General features: G+C 41.1%; 1 protein-coding gene across 3 annotated transcripts in view; it reads right to left on the bottom strand.

Moving 5' to 3' along the window:
• Positions 1 to 16,178, bottom strand: part of bach2b (BTB and CNC homology 1, basic leucine zipper transcription factor 2b) — a 43,347-nt gene that overhangs the window by 2,871 nt on the left and 24,298 nt on the right. For 2 of the 3 annotated variants that reach the window (XM_055149334.1, XM_055149333.1), the window contains 4 exons: positions 5,133 to 5,384; positions 1,302 to 2,579; positions 1,090 to 1,188; positions 56 to 262 (listed from right to left, as the gene is read on the bottom strand). In XM_055149334.1, the coding sequence (XP_055005309.1) occupies positions 56 to 262; positions 1,090 to 1,188; positions 1,302 to 2,579; positions 5,133 to 5,372 (1,824 nt within the window). In that variant the 5' untranslated portion in view covers positions 5,373 to 5,384. Of the gene's footprint in view, positions 1 to 55; positions 263 to 1,089; positions 1,189 to 1,301; positions 2,580 to 5,132; positions 5,385 to 8,146; positions 8,392 to 16,178 lie in introns of those variants that run through there. The other variant, XM_020922075.2, reaches the window with a different exon arrangement.

The raw sequence follows: 16,178 nt of genomic DNA, 5'->3' as shown, positions 1-16,178 counted from the left end.
TCAAAAGTGCTGCTAGTTGAAAGCACAAGATGAATGTGAGTGTGGCTGTTCTTACCAATTTACGGATCTCACACTCCAGGTTGAGGATGCAGTCGAGCTTCCTTTTCCGACAACGCTGTGCTGCTATCCGGTTCTTGCTTCTTCGTCGCACGTCGTGGATAAACTCCAGTTGCTCTGACGTCAGCTTGTGCATCTTCACCAGCAGCTGGAAGTCATTCCGTGGAAGATTTGTGATTTGATCAACAGGAAAAGGCAGCTTCACCTGGAAATAGAATGGATTACTAGTCATGTAGGTGTTTTGTTTAATCAGAGGGCTGTAATAGTAATCATATCCAAGTTTCTTATTCTCTAATTATTGACATTTTATGTATATTGAAGAAAAATATTCTACAGCTACTACTTGTACTAAACTTCAAAATAATAATAATAAGAAGAATATAAAAAAAAAAATCACATTTACAGTATAAAGAAATATTTATATATAAATATTGCTACAATTCAGCCACTAGATGGCAGTATAGTATCAGATCTATAAATAGACAAGACACATTTGGCCATAATACAACCCAAATATTACAAAGCTTAGAATCTGCTCTTGATGGTCCAATACTGTATGCTACATGCGGCCACACCATCAGTCGAGACAGACAGCACACACGCACACACACACATGCACCCCCCCCTAAAGCATTTCTATGCTTTTTGGGGACATTACATAGACTTCCTGTAGACTAATTTTACAACTTGTCAAACCTGATATTTGTCCCCATAAGGGAGGAAGAGAGAAACCGAGAGAAAAAGTGAGAGAGCAAAAGAGAGAGGAAGAGAGAGACTTTACTGACGTATATGTGAATGTCATTGTGGTTGTGACCTGCTGACAAGGTACAGACAGGAAAGTGACCTTATACACTTACTCCAGATTCAGTCAGAGCAGGAGTTGTCATGTAATATGACCATGAACAGTCAGAGCAGGACCTCACACGTCATCTTAATTTCTATGAATGATGCCACTGGAAGCCCATAAAGGGTCACTCTTCATCAGTCTCATTTATATTATTCTCATGTTTGTAAAAACGTGAGGAGACTGACCTCCGGGCCCCGCTCTGGTACGTCCCCCTCAGAGAAGGAGCCAGATTCATCACTGGAGTTGGTTCCATACGACTGCTCACATTTGATCTTGGGACGCACCTGAAGAACAAAGGAGAAACCATCAGTGTTTAATGAATGATCTGATTTGTGTCTGGACCTAAAGGAGTGTACATAATGCACAGGTAGCGAGGGGAGAAACAGCTGCACAGTACCTGGCTGAAGAGTGTGTCTCCATGGCCACTCTGGTCCTGGGGGTCCAGGCTGAGGCAGCGGGCCATGTTTGAGCAGGGGGAGGATGAGAACTCAAACTGTGGCAAGCTGCAGGGGGACCCTCCACTGCCATCCTCTGCATAGGAATAGGATGAGCAGGAACTGGATGTGCGTGTTCGGGTCTCACAGGACGGGGAGCGCGGGCACACTTTGATTGGCACAGGGCAGCTGGTGTTGGGGCGGGCGCGGCACAAAGTGGGGGGGTCAGAGGTGGTGCTTGAAGAGGAGTGTGTCTGGGAGGAGGGCAGGGACTGGCTGGCCCCAGGCCACAGGCCCTTGGGCATGTGCTCTGATAGCTCCATCTCCAGAGAGCCCCCGCCTGAGTAGGAATGCAGCGGGCCCCCCGGACGACTGCCGGCCCCTGAGGAGAAGATGACACTGCGGCGGTCCAGCTCTGCATCCTGTTTGAACACTGCATCGCAAGAGGATGCTTTGAAGGACAGGGCTGAGGACAGAGAGTGCACATCCTTTGGCAACAAGGCTGACTGCTCCCCAGGACAAGGCCTGAAGTCTTTTCTGTGGTCTCCCTGAGAGTTGGCTTTGTCCTGGGAGCACAGCAGTCTGTTGGCTAGTAGCTGCTGGGATGAGTTTGCTAGGCTGGGACTGTCCAGCCCTTTTTTTAAAAAGACCCTGAGGCAGGAGGGGGACTTACTTGTGTTCAGAGACACAGGGTTGTCCATGTCCATAGTTGTCACACTGTCCAAAGCCAGGACGTCCTGCTCATCCCCTGAACCACACAGAGGCTCTTCCTCTGCTTGTGGCTCTACCTTGATGTGAGTGAGAGGTAGCGGGGGCTGTCCTGGAACACTCTCTGGTGATGTGCTGTGTAAACCTGAGGTACTGCTGAGTGAGGAGGTGTCGTTGTGCTTGTTGTAGGCCCACTTCCTATACTTGGGGCAGCGGGGCAGGTCGGAGGCTCCGGGAGGTGACAGAGCATCTTCATCTGGCCGTGGTGACCCGAGAGGCGACATGCTCTGGTCTGCCCCTTGCATGCTCTCATCCTCTGAGTGTCCATCCTCTGCTGCCTCCTTGTGGCAGAGTGGCAGCACGTCATTCTCCCGCCGCAGCTGCGCCTCCAGGAAGCGGAAGCACGAGTCTTCCAGATTTTGAATGCGCAGGAATTGGGCACAGCGAATAACCTCCTGGATGTTGTCTTTGCTGAGTAACAGCTTAGCCGTATAGGCAAACTGCAACAAAGGAGCGAATCCCCGGGCCGTGACCTGAAAAAACAGGGAAATTGACAGCATTAGACTCAGCAGCAGCATTGTCCAGGGCAGCTGAAGTGTGCTAAGAGTGGCCGACAGCCCTCTTCCAAAAACAAACTTTATAAAGTAGCAGTTAATCTTGGCTGGTGTGCACTAGGCTTTGGGCTGGAGGCAGCAGTAGACTCTCCATCCTCTACCACTCCAGCACACTGGCTATTTCAAATGTTGGTGCAGTCTTTTGTACCTCCCATATAAACTATATATATATATATATATATATATATATGTATATGTGTGTGTGTGTATATATATATTATATATATATACATGTATACACACACACACACACAGTCTATGGTGCCTCCAAATATGTTAAGTTTATGTGTAGCCTTCTTTTTAGATATATTATTCCAGTCTTTGACTTTTGACTTTCTAGGGAAAGAAGCTTCTTTAAATAATGCATACTGAATTTGCTTTTGTTATTAATAATCAAAAATAAAACACAAATTTATTTTGGTTGTAGTTGGACTGCTAAACGCTTTATGGGTCAAGTCGGATGACACTGGCCTAGAGCCAAAAAAACCTTTCTACACATACAAGTAGTACTGTTAAATACTGCTAATGCTAAGAGCTTTAAGCACAGACACACAAAGTGACCAGCACAGACATACAAAGTGACCAGAGCAGGCTCACAAAAAGGAGTAGTTAATTTATCAGTTTATCTACAAATCAATATTTAGTTAAAACACATACTATACTATATATTATATTCTATTTTATTATTTTATATTATATCATATTATATCATATTATAGTTTCAATATTCAAAATACCAGGTTATGGGATGACTTAAGTTTTTTTTGTTGAAGCAATTTTTTATGTAAAATCTAATTAGAGTGTAAAAGTCAAACTATTAACATAAACTGAATATCAACTATTTCTCATCAAAAGAGCACATTTAACAAAGCATCATTTACTACTGTATCTAAGGCCAATAGGCTGGTTGTGCTCTGATGGCCTCATGCAGCTTAAGTGTGGGTGAAGCCAATAGTTTGTACGAGGTAATCTCTGAAGACCATGTGACAACAGGGAAGCCTTCCATTTAGGCCTAATCCTAATAATTAGATATGTAGTTAGCCTACAAATGTCCACACAGCACTCTGGCAATCCACACAGTACACCATGCTGTATGAGCTTTCATTCATTATTTCATTTGAAAAACAAAAAACAAAAAAAACACAAAAACATAACAATAATTTGTAAGTGCTCTTATGGTCTACTGTTTATCCACAGTAAATGAGCTGAAAGTGAATAGTGTATAATAGTGCCATACTGCTCATGTGATTACTGACACTGGGATGATTCAAGGGCAGCATAGCCAAAAGCTAAACTCATTCTGGAATGGCTAGAATAAGATGGTCATGCACTTCTCATCAAAGCTGTAAATGCACGTTGCATATCTGTAAAGGAATTTTCATTTCATTCAGATCCATTTCAAGCCCCATCTTTATGCTGGCGTTGTATCCATTTGTCCCCTGGTTGACTTGTGAAACAGCAGTGGGCAGTAAAGCTCTTTGCGGTAGATTAGCAGACAGTACACAGACTAATCCTTCAGAGAGGAGCAGACAGTGAGAGGACATGAACCCACCTCATAGCAGTGAGCACTCAAGTACCTGTACCCAGGCAAAAAGATGGCAACAACCTAGGATGTGACTGGTTTGTTTTTAAATTTCTTCTGGTCATTGGTGGAGAGATATAGTGTGTCAGGGACATGAGGTGGGTTGAGGTCTGCTGAGTCAGAATGTTGTTCCAGGTCATCTAACACACTAGAGCCTTCTCTGCTTATAAGTATTACTGTACACAGGTACAGCAGGTGGATAAGCTTTAGAGTGGTAATAGAACCTCAGGTCATACAGGGAAAGAGTGGAGGGAAGTGACCTTACAGATACACCATGCTTCAAAAATAATATGAATTACTCTCAATTACAGCTGAGATGACAGCAACACCAGCTCACACAGCAGGAAGTGTAGTCTGAAGACCCCTTTTGGATCTGATACAGAGGAAACTCATAAAGTACTTAAAAACATGTGTTTGTTATCATCATCATCATCATTACTGTATCAATAACAAAATATTCAAGCCATGAGGCTCAAGCTTATGAATGTTTTATATGTGTGATGATGTGAACTGGGAAATGAGTGATGACTAGACTATATGACCCGGTCTTAGACATGCCACACTATTTGTTTGTAATGTTACATAACAGGCATCTGCCATCTCTGTGAACTCAATTTCTCTTCTCAGGGTTGACTTGTGTCCAGCCTCTAGCTGACAGGGCAGGTGTGGGCGAGGCTGAGGGAGGAGCTGTGGGAAGGGGTTCACACTGTACTCTATGCTGCAGACTGAGAGGCTGAGAATGACAGGTGCTAATTGGCTCCTTCACACACTGTGTATACCTTAGACTTGACGAACGCAAATTTAAACAGTGTTTTGCCACAGTCATATGATCCCAACAACTACAAATAGAAGTGGAAACAAAAACACCTGTCAGGTGTTTGTGCACGTACCTCCTGGGGCAGGTTGACCACCAGCCCATTGGGGGGCTGTCCCACCAAGGCCTGGAGGAAGTACTCGCTAGAGGCCGCCAGCACAGCCCGGTGCCCGCGGAACTCCCTGCCCTCCACCAGGATGGTCACATCACACAGGATGTCCTGCTTCCGCTGGTCGTTGAGGCACAGGAGGATATTGGTACAATGAACTGTGGACTCATACACATACATGGGGGCTTCAGACTCATCCACGGACATTCCGCTCACGCCCTGAAATAGACACAAACCCAGGGTCAGGACACAGCTGAGAGAGCATTCCTCTGAACTGAGGTCAGCCACAACAGAGAGGGGGAGAGAGAGAGAGAGAGAGAGAGGGAGAGAGAGAGAGGGAGAGAGAGAGAGAGAGAGAGAGAGAGAGAGAGAGAGAGAGAGAGAGAGAGAGAGAGAGAGAGAGAGAGAGAGAGAGAGAGAGAGAGAGAGAGAGAGAGAGAGAGAGAGAGAGAGAGAGAGAGAGAGAGAGAGAGAGAGAGAGAGAGAGAGAGAGAGAGAGAGAGAGAGAGAGAGAGAGAGAGAGAGAGAGAAAGGGAAGGAAAGAGGGAGAGCATAGAGAGAAACAGAGCTGAGAAACAAAAAGAGATGAGATCAGCTGTGAGTCACCACAGCAAAGGGCTCACAGCACAGACACAATAGCAGAACAGCCACCTGTTATTTTTATTCTCAAACAATATGAAAATCACTACACAATAACATTTAAGTATTGTCAATGCCACTGGGGCAAACCACACATGGGAAAATATGTCCCACCTCCAGCCTCCAGTATTTGGCTGGAAGAGCCTCAAAGCATCACAGCCAAAGCACTGTGGTACGACTACTACACTGTGGCAACCCAGTCAAACAAAAGTGAAAGTTTTAAGATGTCAGCTAGAAGAGGTATCCAATGGAATAAGTCCATTTGAACTCCATTCTATATAAATGATGCACAAATGTCTAAAACACAAGCCTAGACCACATAAGCAGAAGTGAAAATTGTGAAAGCATCATTTTAATATCTCCATTAATGGGAAACGATTTCATAAATCATGACTCATTTTGGTATAACACTATGTTGATCACAAAGAAGGGCCTCTACAGTGTGTGTGCCCAACTCCCTCCTCAGCTGTCATGACCTGCCCTCACAGAATGGTGATTCCAGATGTGGTGCTGAGGTCCAAACATGCTATTTCTGCTGGAATGTGCTTCGCTGCAGTCAGCCTCTGAGGATGCCACCAAAATAATGAGCACCCTGAGCCGGGCATTTTCCTCTGACCACAAGAACACTCCACTAAAGAGCTGCTTGTGGTTATGGCTGTACGGTTCAGGAAAAAAAAAATCGAATCGTAACTTATTCCATAACGTATTCTGATACAGTAAAAAGTAGGATTCTGCTCACAGGGAACAATGTAAACAACTCCAGCAGCAATAACATAAAGGCACAGAGGCTGAATGGCTGGTACTCAGGCCTTACAGCAAGAAGGTCCTGGGTTTGATTTGGTTGATAGGTTGCCCCAACAGCAAACCTGGGTCAAATGTAGAGGGCATATTTCCATATGGGGACAATGAAGTGTACCTTAGCTTAACTTTAACCTTAACATGTGTTAACATTTCTGAACATATAAACTGCTAAACAAATACAAGAATCCCATGAACATGTTTCTACAGGTGAGGTATACATTACAGGTACAACTAAATGTTTCTATTTAAAAAAATCTATAAATTGTACCAAATTAGACTACAATTTTGATTTGATTGTGTTTTATTATGCAGCCCTATTTGTGGCTTTATGTTAAGTCATCATGAGTTGCCAAATAAAAAAGGATGAAGGTTAGGTTTAAACCACTAATGCTCAATGAGACCTTTCTAATGTTCTGGCAACTACAAAATCTTTTGTCCAATCTGAATATATGTAAAATGTGCTGAAATTAGACACAACATGATGTGTCTAATCTGAACATATGTGAAATGTGTTGAAATCTGAACAATCAAGACTGATTCAGTCAGCAGAACTAAGCTCTTGTTTTTGCAGAAGAGAAATCACTTTTAGCAAGAGGAAGGAAGGTGACGCGCTCTTATTGCACCAAGTGCAGTGTAACTTCAAGTGTCATGGAGGAAATCGGGCTTTTTCAGCTGCAGCCTGGGGCACTATTGGGGGCTTCTTCTGTGACCCTGTGACCCCCTGCGACTGTGTCCATGAAGGAAAATGGGAGATAGATGCACTGCAACAATTTTCTATGCCAGGATCAGTCCATTTGTAATGATATACGTCACACAAGATACAATATGACAGAAAAATTAATTTCAGTCACCTTAAGTAACCTACAAATATGAAAATGAAAATGACAGGAACGGTGCACAATAAACTGTACATTCACTAATATATGTATTCTAAGATATGTTGTCTCCGGTAGTTCTTATGCTCACACATCTACTGGATCACAGCTTTACAACACATGTATCACTATAGAAATAATAATACAATCAAAATAATTGGGAATCTATATGTCATTCTAGCAGTCTTCCCATCAGTCCATGCAGGACCAGACCAAGATTATATCAGGACTATACCAGGATTAGACCAGGGCTGGAACAGGATTAAACCAGGACTAGACCAGGATCAAACCAGGACTGTGGGATTCTGTGTCACCTGTAAATAACAGCACAGAGGTAAACTAACACTGCACGTCTCCATCCAAGCTTCACTTGGTTGTACGAATGCAGTTTAACTGTGATCAAGCAGAAGGTTTTAGAACTTAAATGTTGCCAATGTTACATTTATAATGAATTATTTCTATACCTTTTGCTTATGGGACTGTAATGGAATGAGTGCACATAAATAAAACAATTAAGAATAAAAAAAAAAAAAAAACCCACTATAAGACAATATTAGGGCACATAACAGTTAAAAAACAACCTCTAATCAGCATAGATTGAGTCAATGCTGCAGAGGACACAGGTGCTACAGACAGAACAGAAGACAGTAAAACAATGCCATTTACCTCAAACTCATGGTGAGTGTGGCGGGCTGCTGATGCGGACTCTCAGTGCGATGACTGCGCAGAGCCAGTGACTGAGTGACTGTGTGTGTGTGTGAGATGGCATGCAGGAGTATTTTGGGGCCTGCAGCGTGGCTTGCATGAATCATGACTTCCCACATAGTAGGCCAGTGAGCAGTGACTCACAGTGCTGTCTTATATGGTAACAACATGTGATAGAGACGGGTTATCTATAGCCCTCTACTCAAGTGTCTGAACTGTGCAGCCCCCCTCCACTCTCCCTGCATCTGACTGGGACTTTCAAAAACACAAATATGACCAGGGCAAACAACAGACAACAACCTGGAAATCTTGAAAGTCTTCAACTTATGTGTAAAAGCAACTGTCTCAAGATAAGGTTGTTACATTGCTACAAATGTGCAACATCATAGAAAATGCCAAATATCTAAGTAAATCTTCATTAACTTGGAAAACTAAATGATTATCATACAAGCTTCAAAAGCAAATCCATGGCATTAGAAATTCAGATAATTTAACAAGTTTCATTCTATATTAATATCACTGTGCATGACCAAACATCACGTACATTACTGAAGGTCAGATGGGATGAAGGTGGGAGTGTAGCTGTGGGCAGATTTTTGAACCAAATGGCATTTAACAATGTCATGCACAATATCACTTCCTGTTAATATCTTTAGTGACGCATTCTGAAACACAAAATCAAAGCCAACGCTCAGAACAGTACTCACACATTAAGACACACGCACGAGTCTTTACTGAAACTATTATATTGTAGAGGTCACATATGAAAACCAAAGTGGACAGGGACAGACACGTCTGAACTAGTGAAGTCATCAGGAGACCTGGGTGAGCGTGAGGATCTTATAACCAGGATGCTAGAGCTGCTCTCCTGGCTGATTTCACTGGCCCTTTGCAGAATGAAGGAAGTTGTGCAAAGGAAGAGGCGTAGGCAGACGCACTGATATCAAACAGTCAAGTACAAATGCACATGAATTGTGCCAAAAGGTTCAGCACTCACTCTCATGGAAACAACTGAGTGGAAAGTCTCCCCACAGGAAAGAAGTGACACAGGCATCGCCCACGAGCTGCCTTCTTAAAGTGCAGAGCATGGATGTGTGTGGGAGTGTGCACGTCAAGTACACACCACAACGTGCAAGCTCCTGTGGCACTGGGCAGCTCTGGTCAGATGTACGGTCAGATGTCTGCACTGGAAAACTCTTGTTTTAACATGCCCAAGGTGTATGCACTGTAAGAGAGCAGAGTCATTCTAATGTTTCTTTTCTAAGCAACAATAAAAAACAGCTGATGGTGCAAATGTCTGGAGGTGACAAAATTAACCTTAACCTTCTACATGTCAAAATCATCAACATACTAGCTCCACAGTTGCTGCATTAGCCTCAGCTCAGGATGGCCATACGAGGTGACTGGTCCCTTCACAACACTCAGGCTAATTTCGGAAATGATGTGAGGGTCCACTTTTACACAGAGCAGCAGGGGAGGGGTACTACTGTGCTCTGACTGGCTTTAAATAACAACCACTGACTGCAGCTGTGTCCACAAACAAACAGTGTATGGTACGAGCACACGGATTCAAAGGGAGTAAGAGCGTAAAATACACTGTGATTAATGAGTGCTCCAGGACAGAGAAGATGGGTCCTAGATACCTTTTTAGAGATTCTGTCACTTGTTGAAAGATTGCAATACAGACTTAAGATTTTGCTTCAGAAATACATGATTATATTTTATTTTATATTACTTATCCTCTGGCATTTTTATCCCAAAAAATGGTGAAAGTCGATTGACTGGTTAAGCAATCCCTAGAACTGCGTAGGCAAGGGACGATATTGATATTTGGTGCCATGATGGTCAAAATAAATGCTATTAACGACTGTATCATGATAATTATTAAAGCTGCTGACAGTCTGTGAAATGATCATTTTAATAATAATTTTAATAGTGTTGTACTTTGTTAGTGAAAGTAAAAACAACAATAGAAGAAGAATCTAGAAGAAAATATCATGGATAAGTAGCTTTTTTATGCACTATCCTTTTAATCACTATAAACAATAGTGGGGGTCTGTATGGGGGTGTAGGTCTGTGTGGGGGTCAATGGGGTGCCCTGTTGCAGTGATGGTTCAGGGTGCTGGCACAGACACAGTGTGGTTAGTGGTTTGTGGAGGCAGCTGTTTTGATGAGTGAACCTGAGAAAAGAAAGCCGTGCTGATTCAGACCGCCCACAACACTACGGAAATATTACAGACCGATTTAAAGTATTTCATCATGGTTGATCTCTGTGCATTCAAATACATAAATATATTTTGTTTGTGGGGGAGATTTCAATAGTTCATGATGGACACTGGGTCTCACTGGACTAAAGCCTCCACAATAGCAATGTAAGCATATTCAGTACAGTTAAAGCAACACTGCGTAACTTTCTGGAGATGGAGTATAACCTGCATGGAAATAGACATCTATCCTCATGGAGAATGCCCCATATTATGGACAAATAGGTTTTATGCCATTCTGTGTGCCAAAGGAGCAATATTCCTACAGAGATGAGCATGAGTCAGGTTTGTGGAGATGCAAGCCCGCTCACAGTACAGACACATTTTTTTTTATGTTTTCCACAGTGTTCACACATTTTCCACAGGCAAAGCACTTAGCCATGGTCTGATTTGGTAAGACATCCACCTTCACTCACTGACCACATTGTACCCTTCGCAGTTGTCCTCCGTAGAGCTCCTTCACTATCTTTCAGGGGTCTAATACACACAGGGCAAACTGCACACACACACACACACACACACACATAATGATCCACAACAATATATTTCTATGAGGTGATAAACCAGAGCAGCAGCAGCAGCAGAGGGCCAAAGCTGCCTCACCAAGACTCTGCAGACTAAGCCCACGTGTCATTGATTTCCCCTCAAGGCTGTAAATGACCGATCCAATAATCAACTCAACACTTAGACCCAGACACAACACACTGCACATCAGTGCTGCATGCCCCACTGTAGGGCTGCAAATCTCTAGTCATTTAGGCAGTTTCTCAGTTGACCAAAATTTTTATTAGTTGACAAATTATTCTATTGGGATTATTAAGATGTTTTCAAGAGTTTTGGTGTGCTTTTGGGTTGTTTATTCACATTTGCCAATAAATAATTAGTGATTCAATTAAGCAGTATTTATCTTGATTTCAGTATTGTGATGCGCCTATGAGAAGAAACAATGGCACATGGCACGTATTATGTTACGCAAAATTGTGATCTTTAAGACACGTGTTGTTAACTCATCAAAAACCTACAAGTTATGATTTGTTTCATTCACACGTTTGAGTAACGTTGCATTATTAGGCTGTCTACATCTCCAAAGCTTTACCTTTTGTTCAGTAGAAATCGTATATTCTGGTTGGGCTGGCATTAAATGATTCTAGTGAAGGTGTATGGAGTTTAAAAACACAGGGTGGAACAGAGTGTTTTCAATCTGAGAGAAGAACACATCTTAAATATGCATGGTTTGTGTGTTAAAGATGTGTGAATGAAACAAAACACAAATTCGGGTACGTCTTTGATGATGAAACTAAAGTATGAGATCGATTAGAAAATATTTTAATGGAAAAAATGCAACTGCACATGAAATGGAATTACAAAATCACTCAAATCTAGTCAACTTTTACTCAGATTAGGTTTCAGTTATCATAAAGATCGAGTCTTCGACACCCCACCCTTTGGAACTCTCTCCCCCTGTTCAGATCAGAAACTCAGACTCACTAAACACCTTCAAAAACAGCTCAAAACTCACATTTTCCCCAGAGACCCCCGCACATAACTGCTTCCCCACTACTTGGTTTCTCCGTCCTGGCCTTGTGTTACATTATTGTGAAGCATCTTTGTGTTACCCCGAAAAGCCCCCTGCCCAAAAAACCCCCCAAAACAATGTATTCTTTATTTTATGGACTTGTAAAGATTGTGTTCAATATTAATCCAGATGTACAACAGATTTTCATTTCTATTCAATAAAGTGCCTAGGACAGGCTGGATTACTCATTTTATTAAAACACACAAAAGATTATTATATTTAAGATTTTAAAAAAGACTGTATACATTTCCCCCGGTTTGGCAATTTTTTCAGATTTCAAATTTAACTTTTCGGTTGGATATTATATTGTACACTATGCCAAAACTTCTTAAATGTACACAGAAATTAATATTGGCCTAATAAAAATATCACAAAACAGCTTTATTTTGATGAAATTATGTTTAAAGTAACAAAAATATGTTTCTAGAGTGTAATTTTTTACTAATTTTTGGATAGAACCTTCCTGTAATTTTCAACATATTATTCAACTTTTCTTCACAAACTGCTTCTAAATCTGTCTAAAACTACACTTTATATTTACAACATATTATATACCAAATAAAAAATTTGAGGATGATAAAAACCTGTCACACATTTTAATCTTTTTATCTGAACAGCCATTAGTCTTTCTTTTTTGTGACTGTGTGAAATCATGATGAGGTTATGGTCTTGTTATGGTATTAAGTAAGGCCTGTGCTCCTGAAGCTGCTGCTGCTGTATTTCTGTCTGGAATGACTGGACTCAGTTCTTAGAAAAGTCACAAGTAATGCCATCTCTGCTCCTTCAGCTGTTCAGAGGGCTGCTGCCAAAGGAGGGCATGGCAGCTGTCACTGATGGACCTCTTCTCTATACGCTTATATAAGAGTTCTGATCAGAGGTACAGCAGAGATATGGCAGAGGTTACAGCGCAGGCTTGAAAGCAGGTGAAGAAATGCATTCACGGGTTTCAGAAAGATGAAAAATTAAGACCGTTACCATTGTGATCAACATTTTTTAAACTAAGGACAGAGAAGTTAATTTTCCAACAGGCTCCTGCAGCTCCGCGCAAGCAGTGAGAGATACAGAACTTGATTCACACCATACTCCATACAACTGTACAATAACTCACCCTTGTAATAAATAACCCTTTGTCATGTCTATAATTTATTTTTACTTGTACATATGGATTTGTATAATTATGCCTTATTTATTTTTACGGTTTGCTACTTATTTAGAATTTATTATTACCAGTTATATTTTTGCTCTTTGTTATTTATTTATTGTTATTTTCTTTTGTGGATCAATACAGTTTGTCTACATCTAAACTAAATATATATATATATATTTTTTAATTGCAAAAAGCCCTCTAAATGTTGGATTTAAAAGGGCACTGAATACAGAGAGTAGATTCAGAGGAGAGGTACTGATCTAGATGTTTCAATTCAAATACTGATCAATCAATACTTGGCTTGGCTTTTTAGCATGCTAATACACAATATTGATCGATACCAGACTGAAAATTGCACTTCTTTTCTTAAAACACAACAAATTCAAATGTATTTAACTGTTTTCCCTTTCAGATAATATGACAGCAAACAAAAGTTCAATATTAAGAGACATTTTGGTCCAACTGCTGCCTATAACTGGGCTATATTATAAGAATTAATAAACCAATACCCAATCCAGCATATTTGCATCCCTAAGGGGAAGATACAGCAGGGAGCTGAAATGCAGAGGAGGTAGAAGAAGACCAGTGAGGAGGTACAGAGGAGCATTCAGAAAAGCTAGCTTGTTTTTGCTACGGATTGCTTGTGGTGGTGTATATTTAGCCCCTCTAATCCTTGAATGGATTTAAGATGGCCAGACGCACCACATGACCAAAATAAACATGTCCAGTGAGCCCAGAGTTTAGGGCTAATCTCTCATTATTGCAGACATTTACATTTCCCAAATCAAGAGCTATGGAGAAGAGATTTATGATTATATAGACTAGCTGGTCATTTGTTCGTCCCTCTGAGTGCGCTGGCCCAGTTCCCTGCAGCTCAATACTGTATAGGTGCTAATGTAAAGGCATTGACTGTGGCTGGTTCAATACATGTGTGCGGGCAGCCTCATATCCAGACTGCAACATAAACTTATTCAGATGGCACCCTATAAGTATACGAATACTGGCTTGAGTGTCCCCTTGGCTTAAAGTCCCAGCTCGAGCGTCCCATTCTCTAGGTGGGAACGTCCCCCTCCTCCCTCTGGGTGCCCCCTTCTCTTGGGCGGCACACGGGTAACTGCTGTGCCCGCGAGAGGGGGGACGTTCTCGCTGGCCTTTAGTATGTGATGTATTGAGTTAGAAAATCAGCATTCTAGATCATAATAAAATGAAATGTGCATGTAGCAAGACCATTTGCTGGGCCTTGTTCATGCTATTTTACCGATCTTCCCAAAGCGACACACATTTTTTCAGTATGTAATATCAATACAATCCTCATTTGCTCGCAGGACTCTACTGTGGAATCATATTTTAAATAATTTTTTTCTTGTTCCCCATGCATGTCCTACAGCATCTCTAACTGTTGATTATTTCCTTACCTGCTCCTATGAACATAATATTTAAGCAGCACAACACAAGAAACTTGTGGCTACAGAATTTGTTCAAAAATCATTCAGAATCACTTTTAGGAAGGTCTTCGTCGTGTCTTTCTCACTGGTGAACTATTCCAGAGGAGTAATTTGACACACTGTATTTACTCTATTTTTGTGTGTTTGAGACCAGGTTTTTTGCATGTTTTGTTTATATGTGTGAACAAATGATATATTGTAATATATATTAATAAAATGACTTTTTTTTGTTACTTGTTATTATTATATATTATTATTTGTTATATATTTTTTGTTATGTATATAGATTAACAAACTTTCATAAAAGGTACAATTCAGGGGGACTTTCCAGTTTGGGGACCTTCCAGCCAGAGGGACTTTCCAGCTGATTCCCTGGCACAATTGTTTTCATGACACACATGTAAGTGCATAAATACAAAGCAACTAAAATACCAAAACAAATACACAGGAATCACTGAAAGGCGTAAATTCAAATGTTAAAAATGCACTATGTAACATTTTTAGTGGGATGCCAGTCACATGCTTGTATGTATAAAAACACCTTGACAAACATATTCTTGCTGTGAGTCTCCTGTAACCAGCAGTGTCACTTACTTGCCTCTACGGAGCCAAATAAGTTTAATGCCATACTGTGGAACCATTCAAACATTCAAAGTGCAAAAATAGAGACAAGCATTTGGCAGACTCTCCACCAGAAAAGTTATATAGTCCACCTAGTCCAAAAATAAACAGCAGTTTGAAACATCCCTTCTGTAATGTGCAATGTATCCAGTTTTACAAGCAAAAACCTCTTGTTCACAGCTTGGCCTGGTGCGCTATAGTAGAGTGTTTGCACAGTGAGAACTAGCCAGAGCATTCTCAGTAAACAGCAGTGGGGTTGCCGCGGGACACAGCGTTTGACCCCCCTCCCCTCTTTGTCTGGATGGGGAGCAGTAACAACCATGGCCCCACACACAGGCACAGAGCAGAGTAGGGCCACACACACACTGCACCTCATAGACTCAAAAAACATGTGTTGACTTACTGTATGAGTATGTGCATTAGGCATTTGGTCATAATATTCAAGATTTTATTGCTATTGAAGATTCTATTATTCTATCTATAGTGAATTTGAGGATGATAGCTTCAGCTCTACTTTCAAGTCAGGTCAGTGAAGCAGAATGCTGAATATGTATGAGTGATTCTGAGAGGGAAGAAGAAAGTTCACATCAAAAGTCATTTCCTGCCACAACATTAATTCTGTATCAAATATACTGTGAATCTAATGGATTTAGCTTTGATTCAAATTTCAATATTGTTTAATATCTCAGTATGAACTCTTCGACAACCCTAGAGCTGGGAATAACAAGCTACGTCACAATTTGTTATGACACAATACATAGATCACGATATAATATCACAATACATGTGAAAATCAATATATAAATATATAATATAAATATATAAGTTTATTCTCTGAACAGGAAACAAAATTGTAACTCTCACAAAATAATTATGCAAATATACCAGAAAATGCTCACAATATAAATACTAACCACATCACAATAGTTCAGTACTTTGC

Source organism: Boleophthalmus pectinirostris, unplaced genomic scaffold (assembly GCF_026225935.1).
Source record: "Boleophthalmus pectinirostris isolate CB_2022bp ecotype Guang Dong unplaced genomic scaffold, ASM2622593v1 HiC_scaffold_13, whole genome shotgun sequence".
Taxonomy (NCBI): domain Eukaryota; kingdom Metazoa; phylum Chordata; class Actinopteri; order Gobiiformes; family Gobiidae; genus Boleophthalmus; species Boleophthalmus pectinirostris.
This window is presented reverse-complemented; position numbering and strand designations above follow the sequence as displayed.